Source organism: Zeugodacus cucurbitae, chromosome 6 (assembly GCF_028554725.1).
Source record: "Zeugodacus cucurbitae isolate PBARC_wt_2022May chromosome 6, idZeuCucr1.2, whole genome shotgun sequence".
Classification (NCBI taxonomy): domain Eukaryota; kingdom Metazoa; phylum Arthropoda; class Insecta; order Diptera; family Tephritidae; genus Zeugodacus; species Zeugodacus cucurbitae.
Genome location: NC_071671.1, coordinates 56,713,324 through 56,740,096, shown reverse-complemented (window position 1 = coordinate 56,740,096; position 26,773 = coordinate 56,713,324). Strand labels below are relative to the sequence as shown.

The 26,773-nt window shown below is 30.3% G+C and overlaps 1 protein-coding gene across 5 annotated transcripts in view; it reads right to left on the bottom strand.

The window, feature by feature from the left end:
• Window positions 1–3,247: 3,247 nt before the first annotated feature.
• The window catches only part of LOC105214956 (TGF-beta receptor type-1), a 29,659-nt gene continuing 6,133 nt past the window's right edge, over window positions 3,248–26,773 (bottom strand). For 3 of the 5 annotated variants that reach the window (XM_054234371.1, XM_054234372.1, XM_054234375.1), the window contains exons 5-8: window positions 7,261–7,488; window positions 6,955–7,188; window positions 5,906–6,429; window positions 3,248–5,853 (exon numbers count right to left, since the gene is read on the bottom strand). In XM_054234371.1, coding sequence (XP_054090346.1) covers window positions 5,671–5,853; window positions 5,906–6,429; window positions 6,955–7,188; window positions 7,261–7,488 — 1,169 coding nt within the window. In that variant the 3' untranslated portion in view covers window positions 3,248–5,670. Of the gene's footprint in view, window positions 5,854–5,905; window positions 6,430–6,954; window positions 7,189–7,260; window positions 7,489–20,344; window positions 20,485–25,743; window positions 25,887–26,773 lie in introns of all 5 variants that reach the window. The other 2 variants (XM_054234373.1, XM_054234374.1) reach the window with 2 other exon arrangements.

Sequence of the window (26,773 nt, the reverse complement as noted above, 5' to 3'; positions counted from 1 at the left end):
AATAATTTTTGATTTTATTTTTTTGTATTTTTTTATTTAAAGTGCCAGTAAAAACGCCACTTAACACTAACATTAGACTCTGGTTTTTATCATAATCTGCATGTAAGCTGTTTCATTTGCTTACAATTCTTTTACGATTTACATTTTAGCATACATAAATTATCATCAATCGTTATCAATTTATAATATTTTTTTAATGCATGAGCATACGGTACTTTACAGCATTGTATTCTTTTGCTGTACAATTATGACCCAACATTTTGTTTTTTTAACGCAAATAATTGATTATTTTATATGCAGCTTTTATATTTGTGGTATTTACATTACAAAAAGTTTACGTCTGTAATTTAATTATTTAATTAATTTATATATATATATGTATTTTTTTCTTTATCAATATAGTAGAAATATTTAAAAAATGACTTATTTTACGTGTTCAATAAAAATGCAGTTTAGCAGTTTGAGTTCTAACAACCATATTATTTCAAGTTTTTGTTTTTTCTTTTTAGAAATATTCAGAACAAAGAGAATTTATAAATTTATAATAGAAAATTGGAAAAATTAAAAAAAAAAAAATATTAGTAAGGCAAAAAAAATTAATAAAAATCAGTGTTTAATGCTTTAATGCTGTATAATTATTATTGAATAAAATTTTTATTTTCATTTTTTTAAACATTTTATTTTTAAATTTATTTGGTATACTTTTTTAGATTTCCAATTTATTCACAATATTTCTTAATACAGTGTAGCAATTACATACATATACATACATAAATATTAACAATAAAAAACAGTTTAAAGAATTCTTAGCAGTTAAATATCATTATATAAGCAAAATATATGTAAAAAGTTATAAATATTTAAATATTTACTTAAAGGAAAAAAATCAACAAAAAATATTTAGTTATTTTGATAATATTTCTTAACAAACGCGAAAATATATTTTAACAAAATTAATGCTTATAAGCAAATATTTTTTTTTTTATATTGAGAACACATAGACACACTTTGCAATTATTATTGTTGCTATTAAAAATTTAAAAATTTAAATTATTTTTATTATTATAATTTTTTATAATTATTCTTTTTTAATAATATTATATTTTTTATTTTTATTATAATCATCATTACTATCTTAATATTTTTTTTATTATTATATTTCTTATTATTTTTTTATTATTATTATATCAATTTTATTATTTTCATCTTCATTATTATTAATATTATTATTAACATTCAGTGTTTTTCTTTTGTCGTTTTTAGAAAACATACAAATATGTATAAAACAAAATACAATAAGCACACTAAGTGCACACATACACATACAGTAATTATAGTTTAACAACAAACTCACAGATAAGCGCAGAAAGGCAGACTTAACATATACATAACTACATAATTTCATTAATTAAAACTTATGTTATATTTTATTTTTTTATACAAACACTATTTACAATTAGTTCTAAATTAATATAGAAATGTTTAATGTTACTTAAATTAACTGACTTATGCTTAACAAAAATAATAAGGAATTAAATTTAGGAATACAAATTAATAACAACATGCTTAAATTTAACAGGATGTTGGTTGCTACACAATAAAATAGTTGTATGCTGCATTTTAAATGATTTATTTTTACTTTTTTTTACTACTTTGTCCAAAAGCGGCGACTCGTGTTTTATGTAGGATACCTAAATTAGCATGTTAGCATACCTAAATGTAATAGGAGCCATATGTACTTAGCACAATTTTTATGTACAGTTAATTTTTCGTTAATTTTTAGCGCGAAAAAGTTTTAGTAATAGTCATTAATGCCAAAATAATTATACTAACTCATTATATTTGGTTTTTTTTTTTCAGTGTATATTAAGGAATTTTAGTACCAAAAGCGTTACGAAAGATTTGTGCACAAAATTTAGTTGCTTATTTAGTTAATTAAATGCTTTAATTATGTAATTCATATTGAAATAAAATTAAATTTGAGGTTAAGTTTGAAAAAAATTAGCATGGCGGCTTGAAAAATATTTTTTTTTTAATATTTGAAAAAAGAAAATATTAAACAGATTTTTTATTTTTCAGCATCTGCTTGTTGCAATTTTTGTAATGTATTCGATATTTTAGTGTATGTTCGAATTTTTTCGTGTAATTCGGTTAGAAATCAATTAAGTTTTTTACAGATATGTCTGCCATTTTGTTATAGCAAAGTAGCGGTTGTTGCTTTTTTCATATAATAAAGCTTATATAAAGCTGCAGAGGTCAAGAACTTGTGATAACTTGCTTGTTTCTTTTATTGATTTTGGTGGTATTACAAAAAAAATGGCCGAAATGTGTCAAAAAACGATTAAATTGATGTTTATATATTTTATATTAAGGGGTTAGGTGGATTTCAGAGGCTAAAAACAAGGGTATTTTCACAAGTTTTCATCTATCATGACGTGTCCAAAAAAAGGTCTTGCGGTGGACATCATAACTCACGATTGGTTCAACTTAAAAAAATAAACCAAAAATATTTCAATAAAAAATGAATAAATCTAGTTAATGAACGAAGGAAAAAAGAAAATCTTGAAATTTTAATTTTTTTTACCAAATTATAGCCAAAAAACTCACTTTTTTGGTCCAATTTTTCGGCAAATATTGGATCGAAAAAAAAATGAACGACATTAATTAGATAATGTCAGTGCAAAAAATCGTATCCACCGATTTGAAAAATTCAGTTTTGAGATAAATGCTTTTAAAGTTTTGCATTCGGACTGACGTGGCGTGATGGGCGGAACTTCCAAAGGTTGTATCTCTAAGAATATTACTCGGATTAATTCGATATTTTTGGAGAATATTTTAAACATATTGCACTATTTACTAAGATAAATTTTTTCTTTCAAATTTTGAAACCCACCTACCCCTTAATAAAAAGGAAATTTTAGTATATCTTTAATCTCGTCACGACGTTCTGTGATAAAATAGATTATGTGCGGGAACCTGATTAATTTTAATGTCATTGTTTCGAGTTTAGAAAACAAAAGTTTATGATGATTACATTCATATGGACCTAATTAAACAGAGTAGACAAACAGTTTTGTGGTCTTCCTTACTATTACAATTTAAGAAGAATCAATAATATATAAATTTGTTGTTGTTTAAAATAGATATAAATCCTTTTTTTTTTTAATTTACGTCCCGTCGTCAGGATCGTAGAAAATATTATAATTTATTATTATTTTTTATTCTAACTAATACAAATACACGACCAAATATTATGTTGAAAGGACCACATTTCTATATCCCTCTGCACTTTATACAAACTCATTTTAGACTATAAAAAAAAAATTCTTGTTCGTCAACCACTTCACACAATTTTGAAAACAAAATAATTTTGCGCATAAGTAATGTTATATTTACATAGGAAATAAAATATACAAACTTATACGAGGAGTTCCTGCATATTTGAATTTAATAAAACCAAAAAAAAAGAGATAACGAAATAATGTTAATAGCATTTACTTGTTCTTTGCAAACGTAAGGAAAAAGCAAGAAATGCCAATTAAGCGGTGTAGAATTTTTCGTGAAAGTGGTTTTTTTGTTTTTGTTTTGTTTTGCTATAGATTTTCGCACACAACAACAAAGCAGTTATCGAGTCAACGAGTGATATTTTTCTTTATATAATAGGTATTATTTACATACATTACGACTGGCAATTCCTGAGTTCTTTTGGTTTTTTTCTTTTTTTTTCATTTTGTTATTTAAAAGTGTCTTTATATAGTATGCAGTTTTGTTGCTTTTGTTTTTAGTTCCTTTAACTTTACTTTTTTGTGTCTTAAGTTTATGTTTCTAAAAATGGCAAAATCTTAATGCGAGTACGAAATGAGTTGAGAAGTAGGAAAGTAGAAACAAAAAATTATCTTTATAAAAGTTTAAATTAAAGAAAAGATTATTATTAAAATTATTACTTTGTTTTTAAGCGCCAAAAAATTGCTCTAAAAAGGATACTAATTAACGGTATGGCGATATTCACTGTAACTGTTGCTATGTATCAGTCTTTAGTCAGAGTCTTTTCTTGTTTGTTATTATTTTTTTTTGTTTGTGTGTAGTTGTTGTTGTTTTTGCTAACTGTGTTCGTTGTCTAACTTTAAAAGTTGTTGCAACTGCCGTAATGAGCATTTACATATATGTATGTTTGTATGTATTATGTAAATATAAATGAGCTTAGTTAAATTGCTTAATTGATGGCAGTTCAGTATGCGCTTCAATTTATTCAATTAGTGGAGATGTTCGAAAGATTTCTTTTTAAAAAAATAGTTAATTAATTTGATTTAATTTGGCAAATAGCAAATTTTTATTATATTATTTTGAAGAAAAAAACTTTTTTTATAATATTATTTGAAAAAAACTTTTAAAATATTATTTTGGAAAAAAATTTTTTTAAATATTATTTGGAAAAAAATTTAAAGTTATTTATTGTATTTAAATTGTAACTGCATTTACGTTAGACAAAAATATTTTTTTATTGAATTTTTCAGTTATTTTTTTAAATATTATTTGAAAAAAAAATTTAAATATTATTTTGAAAAAACAAAAAATAACTTTTTGAAAAATTTGTTTAAAAAAAAATTAAGTTAATTGTTGTATTTAAATTTGAACTGCATTTAAGTTAGAAAAAAATGTATATTGGATTTTTCAGTTATTTTTTCGAAATTCTTACAAATATCAGCAATACTCTCAACTGCGCGCTCTCTCGCTCTCTCCTTACGTTTACACGATAAATTTGCTTAAACAACGCGTCAAAGTCTAACAAATTAGCATCGAAAATTAAAAACAGACAATAAATTGTTACAAATCAGCTAAGACAATAAAAAATTAACAAAAAATGTTGAATAATGCTTAAGCTTTTAAATCTAAAAAATAGCAGCTGCCATAGGAAAATCTCAGGTTTGTGTACATTTCCAAAATATTTACAGCTATTTTTGTTTTTGTTTTTTCTCAACACACATACACACACAAAATTGCCCTCAGACTTCAACTTTTTCTCCTTGCTCTAGCTAAACACTAAATTCTCACACACACATACATACATATACATATAGGCAGCCACACACATTTCAAAACTTATTTCAAAATAATAATAATTTTTAAATATTCAATTAATTCGTGTTATCTCAAGCTGCTGCTGCTGCTACTCTCAATTAGTTACATACATTTGTTGCGCTCTCTCTTTCTCTCTTATGTCTAAATACACACTTTACACATGTTATTACAAATTATAGTTTTAAAATTACAAATACAACTTTTAGTGCTTTAATAGAATGCTCTGCATCAATTATAACAGCTTAATAAATTTCTCTGTTTACCATATTTTCTTTTTTTTTTTTGTTTTTTTCATATTTTCTTAATTTCTTTTTTTTTTGTTAATTAGGTATTTTAAGGTATGCTTCTTCTTCTCTTTAGGTAATTTTTCCAATATACTTTTCCAGCGCATTCAGCGTTTTGCAATGCTTTACAGCAGAAAAGTACACAGAAAGGGAGGTGTAGAGAAGGTGAATTTTGCGCTTGTTGCTGCCACAACAAAAAAATGCATGTGACGCTTTGCGGCAGCCTTCCGCAATTTCAAATAGTACAATTTATATCCGTTAGTTTCATGCCATAAATGGCTGCACACTACTACAACTACAACTACAATCAGTTCTTCACTTTATCCTCGACCGTTATGTTGGCCAGCGTCTTTTTTATGCGCAACGCCGTAAGACGCGCAACAGGATTCGGATACCAGCACTCTTTCATCACTTTCGCCATGCCGTGCAGCACATCGGAGGCATGCCAACGATTCGGTATATTCGGACGCATTTTATCAATGCAAACCACCTGCAAAACGAATTATATTAAATTGTTGCTGTCCTCTACTCAATGTACTCACCTTCTTCATCTCCTCAATACTAGGATCAGGTTGTACAACATCGAAATATGGCAATTGATATTCATCGTATATCATGCCGATGTTGCAACGACGCGCTATCTCCCACAATATCAAACCGAACGCATACACATCGGCACGCTTATACGAATCGAAATGCTGTGCATTCATGCTCTCGTCCAGCACTTCGGGTGCCATATAACGTTTGGTGCCCACACGATGTGTCGATGGTATATCGACGGAATCATTCTTCTCCACATGACGCACCGCCAAACCAAGATCACCTATCGCACAGCTGAGATTGGATTTGACGAGTATATTTTTGGATTTGAGGTCACGATGTGCGATCGCTGGCTTGCCACGTGTACCCACAATATCCATGTGTAAATGTGCCAGACCGATGGCAATGGAGAGCGCCATATTGAGCATAGTTTTCGTATCCACGGTATGCGTGGTGAGGTAATCGAATAATGAACCATTCTCATGGTAGTCAGTGACCAACCAAAGTTGGGTCCAAGTGCCATTATCTGTGGGGCACAGTAATAAGAATTTTTGTATAAAATGTACAGATAAGTACTAGGGTGCCATTTTTAGGGCATTGAAAATGTTTGAAATGGGGATACGCTAAGGTTGTATGGCTGTTCCCCAGAAGGGTATGGGGATGAAACTGAATGGGTCAACTGATAGTATAATACATGAATTTAGAACAATTTCAAAGTAATAAGAATTGCGGTATCAATGTATGCTTAAGTACTAGGGTACCTCATATAAGCCATGAAAATAAGGTTGGAAAATGAATGAACGATGAGCAATTTGGAAATGAGGATGTAAATGAAATGGTTGATTGAGAGCAAGATGGTTGCATTTAGAACTATTTCAAAGTAATCAAAATATCGATACAAATATTAGGGTGCCCCATATAGGACATGGAAATGAGGTTAGGAAATATAAAAATAAAAAATTAAAAGGGGCATGCAAATGAAAGGGGTGACTGACTGACATGATGGATGGATTTAGAAGAAATTTTACCCACAATCCAACAAACGTCTTACCCTTATTATCGGCCGCTATGAAACCTAGTATATTTTCGTGACGCAACATCACAGTCTGATAGATTTCAGCCTCCCTAAACCAAGAGCACTCCTCGCGACTGGAGAAGATCTTTACGGCGACATTTTCGCCACGCCAGCGACCACGCCATACTTCACCGAAGCGTCCTTTGCCAATTACATGACAGAGTTGTATTTGGCGTGCAATTGAACGCTGCACCAACAGTGGCAAACCGGCTGTGCGACGTTGTAAGTAGTTAAAAGAAATTAATACACATTTTCTCTTAGAATAATATTTCATTTACTCACCTGAACCGGAACCCGATGTTGTCATCTCGATAATGTCTTGTATGGTGTTGCCATTGAGTATGGGATCGCACACCGAATCATCTGGCGGGAAGGTACGTCCATTACTATTGCGTTTGCGACGCTGCCAGAAGCACAACGACAACAGTACCGATAAGCAGATGAAGAGCGTGGCGCCGAAAATGATGACGACCAAAACCCAAGCGTTTAGCGGCTCTTCAGGCAAGAATTCTGTATTGTGCGCATATATATTTGTGTAGATATATAGCGTTGGAAGAATAAATTCGTGAATACACAATTTTTTTTTTTAAAGAAAAAACACTTTTCAAAGCACCATTTTAAGTTTTTAGAATTTTGTAAGCACATTATTTCCGAAATTTGTATTAAAGAGCCGTGCAAAGCGATAAATGTAAGATGCGTGCATGAGGAAAACTAACTTTCTTGCGTTTAATTTATTTAAATACATATGTACACAGTTATATACAAGCGGGTTAGATGAGTGAAGGTTAGAACACCAAATAATAAGAATAAAATGCATGCGATTGGGTGCACGTGATTATTTACATATAAAACGGTTACATAATATACAGTATGCGTTTCAACAAAAAGTGCAATCGTGCAGAAATCATTATAAAATACTATGTTTTACCTTTTTTTGTCTAAAATACGTAGCTTCCTTTAATATATGCCAATTTACATACCATTGTTTACCTTGAGGAGCGTCAAAAATTCAACTTTCTATATAGTTTACCGTTATCAATAAAAACCGTGCTGTTAGCATTAATAAGTTTGAGCCAATAAAATTATTATAAAGGCTAGTTTAGAAAATTTTGAGTTATATGTACTATATGTACCTATAGTTATCAGAATATAAGTTTCTTCAGCTAGTTATTTAAGTATTGTCCTTCATTCACCCTCTCTCTCTTTCACACTCTCAGTTCCACTCTGCCATGATCGTGGTTACTTTCAATCGCAAAATGGTTGTATCTCATTGAGGATACTGTAATATAACTAAATACAGAAGCACATGCGTATTTTGGTTGCGACAAAATAATGATCAATGATAAATCTAGAACATTGGAGTCAAGAATTCGATATGTGATGGATAGATTTCATATTCGTCTTTTCGATAGCCTACCAGCTTCCATAAGAAAAATATTCAAGGAGATCGAAGACTATTTAGTTTTTGAGCGATTGAAGTGATTCTATAATCGAAATGAACGATAGTTCTTGAAAACATAAATATATGATCCCAACTACAAATCATATGCCAATTTATTGTTCCACCAAAATTTTAATCTAACACTGATTTATTGAAGGGTGAAAGCATGTGAGAGAAATGGAACCTGTTTTTTTAAGTTCGAAATGTAGGATCTTGTCTTGCCACCTTTTTTTATTGCTTTATATTGTGGAAAGCCTCTAACTTTATAAGCAATGTGGTATCGAAATTCCAGGTTATTATCTTGAAATCATAGATTTTGTAGATCACAAAAAATATAGATACCTTCGATAAGCTCTTTATTTGAACAAATCATTAATCACTTTTCAAATCATAATGACAAAATGTTTTCTTCAAATATAGTAAGTGATTGAAATATATTTTAAACATGGTAAATAATATAGAAAGTTCGTATCCTATTCAAATATCAATATATATTCTAAATAGCGATCTTACCTCTCTTTGAAACATGGAAAAGAACATCTAGCTGACATAATTATTAGGATCTCCTATATGACATAAGAAAGTTAAGGTTGTAGAGAGTTGGCTAGTTGATGAAACAAATATCTCAAGTGATCAATATGCGTGAACCAAAACATTCCAGACCCCTAAGTTCAAAACACAGATATATTGACGTGTAAGTGTCTACAATAAAAACGATCGAATATATTTGAAGAAAATAACTAAAACAATTTCATCATGAAATTATTATAATTTTCGAAATCAAAAAAATTATATCCTTGGTTGCCTAATTCTCTTTTTAAAAGTAGAAAGTCGGGACCAAATTCAACGCTATCTTATGAAATTAAGTTAGGTTGGTCTGATAGGCCTACAGGTCACGCATAGCGATACCAGAATGGAGTGCCTTCACGTATTCCCTGAGTAATCGTCATCGTTTTTTTTTTTCATTTTAATACGAGGCTTCAATAATGATATCTCCTCTAACTTATCGAATAGTAGGGCCACTAAACACCTGAAACGCTGTCTCGCTAACGCAGGGCAAACGTACAAGACAGTGTCTTCATACAGACAGTGTCGACATCACTCTGGGCAATCCCGTTATGGCCTGACATATTCCTGACGACACTCTCCACTGCTGCTCTGCTGTTCAAAACACTTTTGGCCGATATTCGAACTTTAGAGTATTGGGTTTGTGCGTCGAAGGCTAACTCTGCTGCTTTCCCAATAGCAAAGACCTCTGTTTGAAATGTTTCGGCAATTGGAATGGTTTTTTAAATTCCGGGCTGTATATCACTGCACCTACGTCTTATGTAATTAAAAGACTTTCTTTTTGGTCAACAGCTCAATCAGTACAAGTCCCTAGCTTTGATTTCTTTAGTAAAGCCTTTTTTAATCAGGTCCCAAATTCTAATGGCTTAGAATTTTCCATATATTCCAAAATATATGTGCTTTAACTTGACTATTCAGATGCTTAAATAGTCTCTAAGAGATCTTGAATTAAGATTAAAATTGACACAAATTTCTAACAACCTCAAGGTATTCTGTCTTAAAAAATATGATATAATTAAGATATCAAAAATAAGATTACCAAGATCACAAATAATGACTTCTGAAGAAAAATTAGTTTAAGTTATTAATCGAAATTAAAGGCTTTCTAAGCAGATGGTTGTTGAGTGATGAAAAATAAGTTGATCAGAATAGATATTTTCATAGAATGTTGTTTGTGAGGACAATTTAAGAGTTGAATGTATTGTTTTGAGTTGCAGAAATAAGGTTTGCGTTTTACAGGATCGTAGATTAAATAGTAGATTCGATATGAGATTTCCAAAAATGTCAATTTTTTCGTTTAAAAAATAACGATTCCCAAAAAGTATGCTATTTTAGTCTAGACCACAAGCAGTGTATCAGAGAAGTCCTCATAATCATGGTTAAACCAGGAAAGGTAAGAAATAATGAGAACTTCGAAAAAGGAGGTCTCAAAAGCAGTTTTTTGTAACTTTTCATTTAAAAAATGAGATAGAGTGCTAAAAGTTAAACAGTTTTGAAGACATTTAACATAATTGAAGACTTCTTCAGTTCTTTCCAAAACAAGAACAGCAAACTTAGGCACAAAAGTTGAACTTTATACTTAGCTATGTGTGCTATTATTGATAATCCGCATATAAACAGCCTTAACTTAATTATCAGTTGCCAGGAATTTTGTTACCTGCAGTCATTGCCCTTAGTGCGAATGTTGTCGAGTGCAAACCGTTTAACGCAAGTTACTTACGTCAAAGGTTTGAGTGATGGTAGTTAAAATAACAGTAGTCAACAAAATGGCAGAGATGAACATACCACAATCCGGCAGATCAGCACCACAGGCTGTGTATTATGAATCACAGCGAGAGGAATGTGAAAAACAAAAATCGAAAAAAATATGAAATCTGAATAATAGGATGACATTTTGATTGAACGTACAATGACTTTGAACTTGGCCACTTGGTATTTTTTTTTTTTATTTTTTTTTTTTTGCAGCCAAACGGTGTGCGCATTTTGGCCTAAGGAATGCAAAAGTTTAAAAATAATAACAATCATGTGGATATATGTATATATATACAAATCGAGGTAACGGAATGACGCACCAGGGCAACGTAAGTAAAAAACGAAATATGAGACGTTACAAACAGACAGGTACACATGCGGATAAGCATCTTTCGAGGAGTGCCTGCTTGAGGGCAAGTAATTAAGACATACACACACACACACACAGGTGGTATGCAGTTGCGGCGACGAGGGGAGAATGAGTGCGCATGGTGGTTGACACTTTTATTGTTTCCAAAACAGCCAGACGATGGCGACGACGACGACCCCCAGTGGTATGAGCAAATGCAATGGTTGACCCCCTCGGCTTACCACCCACACGAGCTGTCTCATTGACGCTTGCGCTCCAGACAGCCTTGTAGACGGTTCTAAAAAACAAAGAGTAGAAAAAAGATTTGTAAATAAAGGGGTTGCCGACGCCTGCGACAACAACACTTGAGTAGGCCTAGCGCGCCAAAGATGTCTGCTCCACTTGCTGAAGTTGTTCAACAACAACGACAGCAAGACAAAAACAGTAATGGCGACATGACGATTCATGCTTTTAAGCCGACAACATAGACGTTGCATTACAACAACAACATGCATATATTTTTCTTTGCTCTTCATTAAATAAAGCCATGTCTGACTTCTTTATCCGTCAAGCCGTGCTGTCGACGCTTGTGCCTGCCTGCTAAGCGGTGGCGTATAAAAATGCTGACGAACTGTCTGTCTGTCTGCTGAAGGTATGCAGCAAGAGTGTTTGTAGCCAAAGTGTAGAGTGGTTGTTGCTACACACCAGGCACCAAAGAAATGCATAACTCATAGGCGCAAAGCAAAGTTCATTAGAACTTTAAAAAGGCGAGAAATGCAACAACAAACACACACACGCTTAACAAACAACAACAACAAACCAGAGATTGCATACAAATTGAAAAGGCGCCAGTGCGATTTCTAAAGAAACAGAAACAGAAACAGCTGAGCGCAATGCACTAAAGCGACTCATACACACATCCATACACACTGAAACACTTGTTGTGGGCGTTTGGTTGGGTGGCTCACAGTGACGCACAGCTAGTGCAGCATATAGTTGGTTGTGTGTATGTATGCGGTACTACACGACCGACCTATCCGTCGTCGTCGTCGTTATCTGAATGAAACGTTGCATGAATGAATGAATGAAGAAGAAATGAAAAGTCGCAGCGAAGAGTTGGAAGTAAATAAAGGCGCGCACATACTATATAATTAATAGTGGGTGGGTGGGCGCGTCAACATCACACACCCTAGTAATGCAATGAAGTTGCAGCGATGAAGCCAAATAAGTCCAGGTGGAATCAATTAATGCGTGTTTGCTTGTATGGGATTTAGCAAACGAGCAAAAATGTTGAAGAGCTCAAAAATTAAAAAAAAATATATATATATATCTATGTAATACCCTGGAGTATACATGGAGGCAAGAAAACATATTTGAGGTTAGGAACTCAGACTCAGCGGAGAATTTTGTTTCAGAAAATTAATTAATAAAACTAAAAATTAGAATAAATTTAAAATTTTTCTACCTAACCTAAAAATCTAGTCCAGCCAAATAATATTAGCAGTATGTAGTATATATAATCAGTATTATGTCAAAATAGCATAAGTCGACTTAAGTGAAAGTTGACAATTTAGATTTATTGAATAAATTACTTCGAGTCTCGAAGTGGTGTTTCCAATTAGATGCCAACTGGCTTCCAGTAACCATAAAATATAGTTAAATCTTATGAAAAGGAGCATGTCTATTGTAATCTGATAAAGGAGCTTAAGTTTAATTAAATTAATGCTGATAATTTGATATTCTTGAAGAAGTTAGTGCGAGTCTCGAAGTTGTGTTTTATCTATATAATGTCTTCGATGCTTAGAATTTTTAATAACGGTAAAATCTAGTTAAATCATACGATAATATCTCTTCTTAACCTCAAAATAATCATTTTGGCTTAAATCGACTTAAGCTGCTTTAAGAAATTTCCGAAAATAAATGCATTCAAAATATTGACAGTTATTTGTTTACTGTTATTAGCCATAAAAAAGCACAATTTAAAGCTTTGAAAGAAGAAGAAGAGTATCACCAATAGAATATTGAAACAGCTTAAGCAACTTAATTTACAGCTGACAATTAAGGTTTTTTGAATAAATTATTTGAATCTTAAAGCTGTTTCTTAACATAAAGTACAGTTAAAGTGTCTCAATAATTCAAATAACGCTAAAATATAACTGAAACGTATGCTAATATTTCTGCTAAAGCTTAAAAGCTTAAACTCCCTTATGCTGCTTTATCAAATTTCCAAAAATTGCTGATTTTAAAATATTTATAATAATTTTTAACTGTTATTAGCCATAAAAAAGCACAATTTAAAGCTTTGAAAACTAAAAAGAGTATCAGCGGTAAATTATTAAAATAGCTTAAGTCGATATAATCGAGTCTTATCAGTTTCAAGACAAGTAGGTATTTTTGGACAAATTATTCGAGTCTCTAAGCGGCTTTTTTTGACTTTAATACAGTTTTCCATTATTATAAATTCAAATAACAAATAATATATTGTTAAAACTTGTGCGTATATCTTTACTTAAATCAAAAATAAACACGTCAACTTAAATGGAGTTATGTCACTTTAACAAATTACTAAGAATAAAAAAATGTAGATATTTATCATAATATTTATTACTGTTATTAACAATAAAACCGCTTATAAAACACGTAAATTAGAACCCCAGTAATATATGAAAATTAAAAGAAAAGTATATTTGAAGTACTATACTAAAATAACTTAAGTCAATTTAAGTGAAAATTGACAATTGGAGTTTTTTGAATAAATTAGGCGAGTCTCAAAAATTATTTTAACTTAAAAACAAATTTAGGATACCCAGAATCTGAGAAAACGATCAAATATAGTTAAAGGTTATGCGTATATCTTAGCTTAAACTCAAAATAATTACTTTAACTCAAATGGACTTACGCCACTTTAACAAATTACTAAAAATATATCAAATTAGAAAAAAACACAACAATTTTATTATCGTTATTAGCCATAAAATCGCTTATAAAATGCATAATTGAAAGCTTACCAAACTTTAATAAATTAAAAAATAACAAAAAATCTAAATAAATACAATAAAATCGCATAATCATATTTAAACAAAGAAATCCTCTAGTTTTCCACGAAACAACAAAAAAAGAACAAAAACAAACACACACTTACTTATCACAACATTTAAACGCACACAACAGTGCGAATAAATTATAAAACTATTTTATAATGGCCACTCAGATTGCAGAAAAGAAAACTACAAAAAAAACGCAACAACAAATAATATTTAAAGCAAAAATATTATTATGAATTCTTCACAACACGCCCAACAATTGGCACTACTGATAAGCGCCCGATCAGCCTTAGGGGGACTTTCATTGTTATCAACCGCCACTTGGACGTCACAAATAACAAAACTGCAGTGCGTTTACATGTATGTATGTATACTCGAACACTTATCACTTCAAAAATAGTACTATTATAGTAGAGAAGAACAAAAACAAAAACAAAAACAAGAAGACAGTATACTGGAGCTTGTGAGTGTAGTGAATTTGTTGATAGTGGTGTTGGTACAGTCGTCTCAACGAGGCAGATTAAGCAACTAAGAATTTTTACTAAGAGTTTGAGGCGAAGTTATTTCGAAACTCTATATAAATAAATATAAATTGCTGAAAGACAACTATTTTGAGTACGCGTGTGTGTGTGTGAGAGAAATATTTATTTATTTACAAATTGTTATTGATTTAGAATTTTTTTTAAACTAGACAAGTGACACTTTAGTGACGCTAATCACCAGACGATGAGCATTAAACCCGGCCACACAAAACAAACAAACAATATAAATATAGAAATAAAGAGCGCGGAAAACTTTGAATAGCTGCATTAGATTATTATATTAAATGCATTTAGTGGGGGAATAAAAATAATATAAAAATTGAAAAAAAAAAATGAAAAAAAAAATGAAAAAAAAAATAAATTTTTTTTCACACTTATTACACTATCAAGCATTTATTACAATAACCATTCGAAGAAAAACATTACTAAAAACACCTGATAATATTTGTCGACACGTTTTCTTTGTAAGTTCCAATGCAATAACAAAACCTATAATGAATAAACAAATTATTTGTAAACAGTTCCGACAGCTGTGTTTGACTTTTGATTTCATCTCATTTACTAATCTCCACAGATCTTAATCATGAAATCACGAATTTATGTCATTTATTGCGGATTTTAGACGGAGATTAGAAACTTCACCAGCAGACTGTACCTTTTTCGGCATTCTTATCGCATATAAGATTCGCACATGCTTTTACTGTTGCTTAGTTCAGCTGAACTATGCTCGAATTATGCAAATGTGTCTCTGTTAATAGACGCATTGTTGGTTTTAAAATAGATACTTTCCGGAAATAATTTCATTCCAGCACAAAGCTTGGTCTTGAGTTGTCGATCTTGAACTTTTTTGGAACACAAATTTAACATTTTACAAAAATAAAGATTTCTACATATATTGAAATGTCAATTTAGACTTTAAAAGGTTATATTTTCGGAATCTAAACTTCCAATACTGAAATACTATATACAGTAGCGGACAGTGAAATCCCGACAACCATTTTATTTGTATTTAACGGGCGATTGTGACCGAACAGTGTATTTTACTGCCGAAAGGCTTATTCTATCATATAAATACGTGTTCGGTACACGTTTTAAAGCAACTTTTAGTTTATTTTTTAAGAGTTTAATAATTTATTTTGTGCTTGTGCTTCGCTAAAAATTAAATATGCCGAATTTCAAAAAAAAATGTCCGAAATGCAAAAAAGTAATATTTTGATTTTGGATAAATAAAAACTGACAATTCGTGAAATAAGTGATAGAGTTGGCTTCAGTAAGTCCTCCGTCGGAGAATTCCTTAAAAAAAATCGATAGAACCAGGTCTCTTAAGAAAAAAACTGACTCTGGAGCAAGGATGAAGACAAATTCAAAGGAAAATCGAGTGATGGGACGTATTTGTTTGAGGAATCGCTTCAAAACTGCTGAGGATGTTAAAGTGAAGTTATTTCAAGATGTCGGTACAGAAATTTGCGCAAGAACCGATCGTTGAAGGCTTCAAGATGTTGATTTGAACGCTCTTCGGTCCGCCAAAAAACGACTTTGGACCTCAAAAATGCATCAAAACCGTATACGATGGGCAAAAGATCATGAAAATTGGAGTCATTTTCATTGGCGAAATGTTATCTTCTCGGATGAATCAAAATTTAACCCTTCTTGTAGCGACGGCATGTCGTACATAAGGCGGAGAACTTGTGACTGGTTCAAGGACGAATGTCTTCAATGAATCGTTAAGCAGGGAGGCAGCCGAATGGTCTGGGGATGCTTTTTTTAGCATAGCCTTCCACAACTAGTCCTAATAGATGGAACCGTCATCGGGTTTAAGTACCAAGAGATACTTGAGACGAATTTACTGCCCTCAATAGAGGACCATTTTTCATAAGCGGATGTCCTATTATTTTTCAGGATGACTCTGCGCCATGCCAGTGTGCCAAAATTGTAAGTATGAATTTTTTTGTACATCTAGAGGTTATTGCTATTATTTCAATTACAAATTTTATAATTGTCCTTTCATTTTTCTTTCATGTGAAGAATTATTTATCAAAAATCGGGGTTTCGACTTTATAGTGTTCAGGTAATAGTCCGGATTTCAATCAACTTGAGAACTTTTGGTTTATAATGAAAACTCAGATATCACAGAAGAGACCAAAAACGATAGAAAAATTGCATAGAATTCTCTAAGATATGTGGTATAACGGTATCGCAGCAGGAACATTACAAAATCTGATAAATTCAATGGAAGAGCGGATAAAATCCGTTATAAAAATCAAAGGAGGTTCGACAAAATACTAATTATAATGTTTTTGTATCAATTAATGTTCCCTTTAAATAATACTAAAAAAATATTTCTTTAGTGTAAAGAACAAAAAAGATAACACTGTTTATATTGTTAGCTACCAAAATGATAAAATATCTAAAATGAATTAAAATAAATGGAAGAATAAGTGCAATCAACAACACTGACTTTGTTTACACTTAATACTCAATTATTCTACATATATTATTGTTTTAAAGTAAAAAGTTTAAACATTTGACTAAAATAATATGAAATAACTATGATTTTTTAGTTGTCCGGATTTCACTGTCCCCTACTGTATATAGGATTGATTTTTAGACCTATAATCACGAACATTAAAAGACAGAAAGAGCATGTAATAAAAACATCATTATGTTAGAGGAATTACTGGTGACTACAATGAAAGAATATATTTATTCTATCAACAGAAAGTCTGATCCAAGATCTCTTCTTAAAAACCACATATGACAAAGATGTTTTGGAATACAATTTGTACTAAAGAGACGAAACATCTGAGACTTTAGAAACATTCATCCATCAATTAGAAAACCCGGGGTCTAAAGGCCGAGTCAAAAAGCATGAACTCATAATACAATAATCGTGCTTTTAGATGACCTTTACCATTTAAGAAACCATATCAAAATAATTTTCATATAACTTTCTTTTACAACTATTTCGAAGTATATATTACATAAACTAGAGTAATACGACTCCAAAAAGTGCTTAATCATTAAAAATATCATCAGTGAACTAAATCAATAAATGGGAAATATAGTAACACAAATATAAATAACAAATAAGGCAACGATGTAACACCAAATATCAAATAAAAGAAACAAACAACTCAACATGATTTGTATGTATTGAAATAACACAAATTACAAAAATATGGAACTAAACACGAAGAAAAAGGAATAAGGCAATGGAGAAGAAAGGAAACAATGAAAAAGTATGAAGTATTTGAGAAATATTTTTAGGAGAGTTTGAGAATTTAAGGGGAAAACTAAATTTATTTGGTGAAATAGTCATGCAAATGCATGAAAACAAATAAGCTGATAATAAAAGGTAGAATTGGAGAAATGTAGAAAGGAAAGTATGAAGTTTTTGTATGCGTGAGTATACACAATTAAGGTTTCAAATCCTTTGAATATCTGACGCCATGTACCACATCAAACCGTTATACACTTTGTTTTCCCCTTTTTTATGCATAAATTAGACCACAAATATGACGATTTGAGCGTGAGAAACGGCGAATATAATAAACCAACGAAAATTATACAACAATAAACTGGTACGAGAAGGAAATACAAAGGACAAGAATGACGCCTGACAGCAAATAATAGAAAATTATAAATACGAAAAAAAAACAGCTAGACGGAAATCACCCTAAATGATAATTAATATTATGTAAGGAACAAAATGGTGTGGTAGTCAAACGATGACTCAAGTTATACTGCATGACGAGGATGAACAAAAAAGTGGCGTGTTGGCAGTCAAGAACAATGTCGATATTGTGTTGAAAGTGAAATTGACCATACATTTCAAGCAAATTATGGTATGACTTAACGTTTGACCACCTGATGAATGACACATTGTAATGTGTTGATGGCAGACTGGGATTGTAGACAATTATCGCAAGGTAAAGCAAGCAAGCTGATAACCTTTTTTCTTCAATGTTTCGTAATTTAATAAAATCTATTTAGTTTTTCTATAATTTCTTAAGCTTTCAAATAAGTGAAAGCTTTCAAAATTTATACTATACTTTATAATATTATTAAAAAAATGTCCAGATTCCACGGTTCAGCTTTTACGGTTTTTTATAATTCCATAAGCTTTCAACTAAGTGAAAGCACACAAAGTTTCACTTTCATATTTTTGAAAAATATCCTGCTTCCAAATAAATGAAAGCTCACAACCATTAAACTTTAGTTTTATTATAATTCATTGAGCTTTCAACTACTTGAAAGCTCTCCAAGCTGAAATTTAAGCTTCCCATAATTTCCAAAGCTTTGGACTAAATGAAAGCTCACAACACGTTATATTTTTTACTCACTGTTTTGTATACAAATAAAATCCGAAAAAAGCTCTCATTTACGCTTTTGCAAATTTCTAAGCTTTCACATAAAAGTGAAAGCTCGGAGTGAGCTTAAAAATTTAAACGAAATATTACACATCAGTTTTGAAAATATATAATACCATTTACATATCTAGTTGACCAATAAACTACCAAGGATAAACCAATTGGTATGATAGTAACACAAAGATAAAATAAATAAATCTTAAAATATATGTAGTATGAAATAAACGACACAAAAAAATGCAAAAAAAAAATAACAATAACCAAACATCGAAACTTGTAAAAGCACAACTGAAAGCTCATTAGGCACAACTTTCATTACTTAGGCAACGAAACGGTATGTCATGTCTCGCATACACAAACATCAACTGTTTCTTTTCGAAACAACTTTGTTAACTCAGTATATTTAAATGTAGTGTTTAAGCTTCCACCGTAGCTTTCACAATATATCGTTTTTTATTGAAAATTAAAGCTCTTCAGTGACTCTGAACCAAAATAATAAATTTGAAATCCACTTAAATAACCAAAAAAGTAGAAAGACATGTGATTTAAAACACTCAGATAGACAGTATACCAGCTTAGAAGGTATGTTGGAAGTAAATTACGTAAAATTGTGTAATAACAACGCTGACAAATATGAGGCTAGTCAAGAATGGATGATAATGGTATGTTGATATGATGATTCCGAGTAGTACAGGATTACAAAAAACAATTTACGCCGACGAAACACCAAGCGAACACATGGGACGAGGACCACAACGACGCGTTGCACGTATGAAAAACGAAGTATGCAAGATTGTTTTCACATTCACTTTGTTTAAAACTATGCAGTTTTTCGGCCACAAAATGAACTTTTAATTTCATTTGTAGAGGTTTGTATGTGTCATTGGAAGTGATTTGTGATTTGTAGTGTATATGTATGCGACTAAACAAAGGATACAGGGTTGCTGAAATATGGACGTAGTTACATAAATGATGGACAAAGTGTATGTTTGACCTTAACGAATAGTATATTATATGTATGTATGTATTTACTAAAAAAATTTCCAACTAAATTTTCGATGATTTTTATGATTTAATCTAATGCCAATTACTCAAATACGCAAAAACATACATACACATGGATGAGAAATTTGGAACTATATTATGGATATACGCATTTAATGTGGAATGTGTAGCATATATGTAAGTATTGATGAAAATATTTTTCACGTCACAAAATTGCCTGAATTACACTGATGTTTACTGTTGTATGATACGCAAACGTTGCTATATACTCTGTGATATGTTGTTTGCACGCTCACCTGCAGACGGCAGAATAACGGTGAAATTGCGCTCCGTATTGCAAAAATCATGCTGGCAACACTGTGTCGCGTATGTGGGGGCAATCTCATGACACCACGCTGGATCATTAGGCGGTAGATTGTTCTCAGAGCCCATACATCTAAAGCATACAGTGTATATTTGCGGGCAGCAGCGCGTGTTTTTTTTTTTTTTTTTTGGTTAATAGCAGTGATGGTAGTGGTGTTGGTGTTTTACAGGGTGATCAGGGTGGTTGGTGATTGGCGTTGGTAGTTGCAGGCCATTGACGTAAGGCATCCATAGGCGTTGGTAATAGCATTATTAACGTTGCAATGTGGGCGTGGGCGGTGAGGCAAGTGTACATGTGTGCAAAGGTGGCAGTTTCAAAATTAATATAAACGTGCAATTTTTTAAATTATTATTTTTATTTTTTTCAATAATTTTATTTTTATTTTTGAGTAACGCTAAATGTTGCTGTTTGATTATTTTCGTATTTAGTGGGTTAAGCCAGCATAAATGGGTAGGTCGTTGATGGGAAATATGTAGGTACTTTAGGGCGCGTATTATAGCATAAAAAATAATAAAAAATATCTAAACTAAAAATCAAAAAATTTATTACAGCAACAACAACTACTGCAGCAGCAAAAGTAAGCAAGTGGTTGCTTTGGAATGAGTATTGGAGCACCACTAACCACTTTTCTATTAGGACTACAGCTATTCTAACTTGCACTTCTTACACATATGCATGTTCGCACGCCACTGCTATGCATTTCACTTTCCCATTTGCTACATACATACATACAAGCGCTGACGTCAACGTTGATTTCAATTTGCGCACAACAAAATGCCGGTAAATAATATATGTATGTATGACGGTATGTAAATACGAAGAACTATGTTGTAAAAGGCGACAAGAAATAACACCGTCCATACAAAAGTGCAAGCAATCGCACAGCGGAAGGCATTAAAATCAATATATGTAATAGAAATGTATGTATTGCAAGCACAAAGCCTACCCCAATGTTGAAAATGTTACGCATACGCAATGTACACCAGAACGGAGTATGGACGGCGTTGGCGCAGTAGAGACGGAACAAGTAGAGGAAAATGGCTACAACAACGCTTGCAGCCACAATTACTACACAAACACACAGGTAACATAAATAGTATATATATATTTATATAGAGACGAGACCGCCGACAGCCTTGGAGACAGCAAAGGCACAGTGCCAAGACCAGGACTGTCTAGTGGCTGGCTGGCTGACTGGCAAACCGACAAGCGCTAAACGAGAAACGAGGGTGATTTGACCGCAACAGCTTGCAACAACAGCAAAAACAGCACAGAAGACAACAACAAAAAACCGCATCAAAAACAACAACAACAACATAGCTACTACAACAATGTTGAAAGGCATTGCGGGCGCATAGAAAACATAAATATTTGAGAAAAAAGTAACATTTTTTGTTGTTGTTAAAATGTTGTTGTTGTTCTTGCTTACGATGACCATGCTGGTTATTTGCTTTCTCGTACCGTTGTTATTGTTGTTGTTGCTCGCGTACACTTGCGAGCAGCTCAAATACTCATCGCGTTTAGATAGTCTGAAGTGGCTGTCGTTGCTTTGTAACAACGGCATTTACCGATTATCAAGCCTGCACTTTGCATTTTCAGATTGCAGAGATAACGGCACAAGCCGTTCGGGTTTTAGGATTTTCGCATTTTCGCATTTAACGGAACTTATATGGTTTATATGACTTTAGTAAATTAATCCAAGTTCCATGCGAACTGTATTAAGAAAAGCTCATTTAGTTTATTTTAACACTTTTAGTTGAGCACACACATTACACACACGCCAAGCAATAAATTGAAAAATTTTGCAAATAAATCCTCGTAATTTTACATTATTTTTAGCACTGATATCATGGATTAGAGCATGGGGTTCGAAAGATATATTAACTCTTGTAAAAAAAGTGATTGAAAAAGGATTAAAATTTTGAAAATAATTCCGAGTAATTTTCCATTATTTTTAGCACTGATATCATATATTAGAAAAACTTTAATTAAAAATATAAGATAACCGAATAATGAGGTAGTATCTGCTTTTGAGAAATAAGATCAAAAAACTCTGACACCACACTTTCAAAGATTAAATTAATCATTAAAAATGAAAGTGGACCATGAACGCACAAGTGAAAGCTCACTTTTAGTAGTTTTTTATGATGCATATCAGCAGCTTTGAGCTAACACATTCTTCAGATTTGAGGTAATACATTTAAATTAGTAGGTTTGGTGAAAGCTTTGAGAAAAAAGACGAGTTCTTTCTATTGACTCACACTATAAATTAATGTGTTTTACTTGTATTAATCTTTTTTTTAATTCTGAGCAGAATCATTTAAGTGAAAGCTTTAATAAAAGTTTAAGTGAAAGCTCCGAATTTTGTTACAATTATATGTATTTTTTAGACATGCGTATGCTAGCATTTGGCTATCAAACAAGATTTTTTTTCATTCTGAGCAGAAGAAAATAAGTGAAAGCTTAAGTAAAAGCTCTGAACTTTTTTATATATATTCCCTAGACATGTGAAAGCTCATATATGCTTTTGAATATCAATTAACTCTACAACTATAATATAAAAAGTCATTCCGCACTCAATAGTGAAAGCTCGATTGTAAGCACTAAAGCTTTCTGCATTCGTATGTAACGAATAAAATGTATAATTTTCATTTTTAGCACCTCACACTGTTTCTGGATGACAGAAAACCATTTTATAATTTTTTGGAAATAATTATGGAATTCTCATACCATAGAGAAAGCTTCAGTGAAAGCTCGAAAGCTTTTTCTGCATACATATCTTGCGAATAAGAGCATAATTTTCATTTAGAAGCTTAAGCTTTGAGAAAATAAAAATTGTATTTTCTCATTCAAAAGAAACAGAAATATGTATGTATATAAAGAAAATTTGAAAAGAAAATTATCTTTTTTTTTGTCAAATAATGGACTTCACAAAATAGTGAAAGCTCAGGTATAAGCTTAAATGAAAGCTCAATAGCTTTTTTTCCGTGTTTTTCATTAGTTTTCGTTTTTAAGTTTCGTTGTTAACATAAGTAGGAACAAATTTGAAAGAAAAAATGTATGAAAAATTTTACAATATTTTGTAGTTAAATTTTTAGAAGAAAACTCTCTTATGTACTTACTTTGTTTAAATAAAATTAAAATTACTGCAAAAAAATATATCTGTATAACAAATAATTTTTATCTAATTTGCCTACAAATTGTTTTTAAATATATATAACTATAATTCGATATCATTTGTTGTTTGTAACGCATAATTAAAACCACAACCAGTTATAATAAATGAATATATACTACTTAAATAGGTTATATATATGCAAAGAGCAATGCTACACAGAGCTAATCGGTTATAGCCAATGCAACCCATATTAGAGGTAGAGCACAAAGGGATGCAGTAAAAGTTAAAAAAATATTTTCTATTGATGTATTGATCAATATGCAGGCATAACATATTTACATATTGCATAAATGCATTGGTTATATATTGTATTTGTATGTAAGAATATTTGAGATGACGGTACATGCTAGAACTGCATTAGCATTGCCAAACTACAGTGCGAGAATTAATTAGAAGAATTCTTTTAAAAATTGTGTATCGCACAAAAGTGGAGTGTGTGTTTGTGTATTTGTCTTTGAGCAGGTGTTAAAAAAATAATAATAATATAATTAAAAGTGTCTATAATACAAAGAAACCGTTAGCACAAACCCCAAAAAAAATATAAAAAATATTTGAAAAATATTCAAAAAATATTTAAAAATTATTTGAAAAATATTTAAAAAAAATATTTGAAAAATATTTAAAAGAATATTTGAAAAATATTTAAAAGAATATTTGAAAAATATTTAAAATTATTTGAAAAATATTTAAAAAAATATTTGAAAAATATTTAAAAGAATATTTGAAAAATATTTAAAATTATTTGAAAATTATTTAAAATATTTGAATAAATATTTAAAAAATATTTAAAAAATATGTAAAAATTGTTTCAAAAATGTTTAAAAATATTTGAAAAAATATTTTTAAAAAAATATTTAAAAATTATTTGAAAGATAATTAAAAAATATTTGAGTAAATATTTAAAAAATATTTAAAATGTTTGAAAAATATTTGAAAAATACGTAAAAATTATTTTAAAAATATTTCAAAGATATTTAAAAAAAATATTTTAATAAATATTTAAAATGTTTGAAAATATTAAAAAAATATGTTAAAATAATTTTAAAAATATTTAAAAAATATTTGAAAAATATTTAAAATGTTTGAAAAATATTAAAAAATATGTAAAAATTATTTTAAAAATATTTCAAAAATATTTAAAAAATATGTAAAAATTATTTTAAAAAATATGTAAAAATTATTTTAAAAATATTTGAAAAATATTTTCGAAATATTAAAAAAATATTTTAAAAATATTCGAAAAATATTTGAAAAATATTCAAAAAATACTTAGAAAATATATTTTTAAAACATATTTCAAAAATATTAAAAAACATTTAAAATATTTATAAAAAAAATTTAAAAATATTGAATAAATATATTTTAAAAATTATTTGAAAAATATTTAAAGATATTTGAAAAATATTTAAAAAATATTTTAAAATTATCTGAAAAATATTTAAAAAAATATAAAAATAAATGTATCCATAAGTGTGCTTTTGCGTGTGTTTGTGTGTGTGTGTAGTAGTAGTAGTAGTAATAGTGGGTGCAAATAAAAAAGTGGACTAGCCAGTATAAAGTAACTGTAAATGCGAAATAAACCAGATTTTGGATAGATTTCGAATCAATTATATAATTGAGCATTTTCCAAAGTAGAAATTAAATAAAAATAGCGGTAATAAGTGGCAGAAGTGCGTGTGTGTGTACTTGTGTGCACGTATGTGGTGGCTGCGCGTGTGCTTTGTAAATACAGTGCAAAAAATAAACAAAATATTCAAAAATAATTTTAAAATATTAAAAAAAAATATTTAAATATAAAAAAAAAAATACAAAAAACTATAAAATAAGCAATAAAACCACTGTTGCTAAAGTAGAACCCCACAAAATAGATAATATTACTAAATTAAAAAAATTTAAAAAAAATTATAAGTTGCAAGGTAAGTGACAGTGTAGTAAATGAAAGTGTTTAATATATTTTTAATAAAAAAGTGTATAATTTGCATTCCGTTACAAAAAAAAAATACGCATTACTTTAGTTTAAATACTTCGATAAAAACAAACGTTAAGTAGTAGTAAATATATATAGCAGCGCATTAACTAATAAAGTGTAGAGTAAGTAAGTAAGTAATTAAGTACTAGTAATGTGTGGTATAAGTGATTTGGCCTTGTCGTACCTGTGCCAAAACTCAATTTCAATAGTTCATCTTTATTGCAGAAGTCTTCACTACAACATTTAACTACATAGACGTTCTTTTTCTCGCGGCTAGTCAGGCATTCGAGCGGTTCACGCTGCAGATCATACTTCTTTTCTAGGCACCTATGTGCAACAGCGTACAAAATACAAACAACAACACAGTTTTTGTTTTTGTTGTCATTATTAACAGTATTGTTGTTGTATTTTTTTTTGTGAAATGTAAAATATTATACGAAAATAAAAAGAAATTAGTGCTAGTAAACAAAGAGTTTTTTAAAAACAATTTCAATTCAATTTTTTTTTTAGAATTTTAGTAGAGAAAATTTGAAAATTTCGAGCAGTGAGCATTTTAGGTTAGTTCAAACTTTTCATAAACAGTAAAAAAAACTAAACAAAAGCAAAATTTTAAAATAAAACAATAATTTTTTCAAATTAATTTAGTTGCTGGTTTAGTATTTGAGTGAACGCAAAAACAGTAAAGGTTTTCAAACAATAACTTTTTTTTAGAGAACTAGAAACGATGCTCAACGCAGCAGCGTAGAATTAGTAGGCGCTTGGGCGGGCAAAATAACTTTCGTAAAACGGGACATAACAAATGTTGCTTGCTGTTGGTGGTGGGTGGGGAGGTGTTGAAATGTACATCACAAAACAGGCATGAATTGAAAATTAGCAGCGGCAGCCAGTGAAATTGTAAACATTTCAATTAGAAAATTTATATTTCAAGTGTGTGACGAGCAGCAGTTGGACCCTGATTATGATTAGACCTTAAAAATTGTATATTATCACTTTTTTCTATATTACTAACCTACAAAGCTTCTAAAATGCATATTTATTTATGATTTTGTGTTTACTCTTTAATATTTGAGAGTAATTTTCGAAAAAATTACGTTTTGTACGAAATTAGAAACATAACCTAAAAAAATATTATTATTAAAAACTTTTTTTTATGAATTTATATATGATTTTATGTTTACTTCTTAACATATGAGTGTAATTTCCGAAAAAAAAAT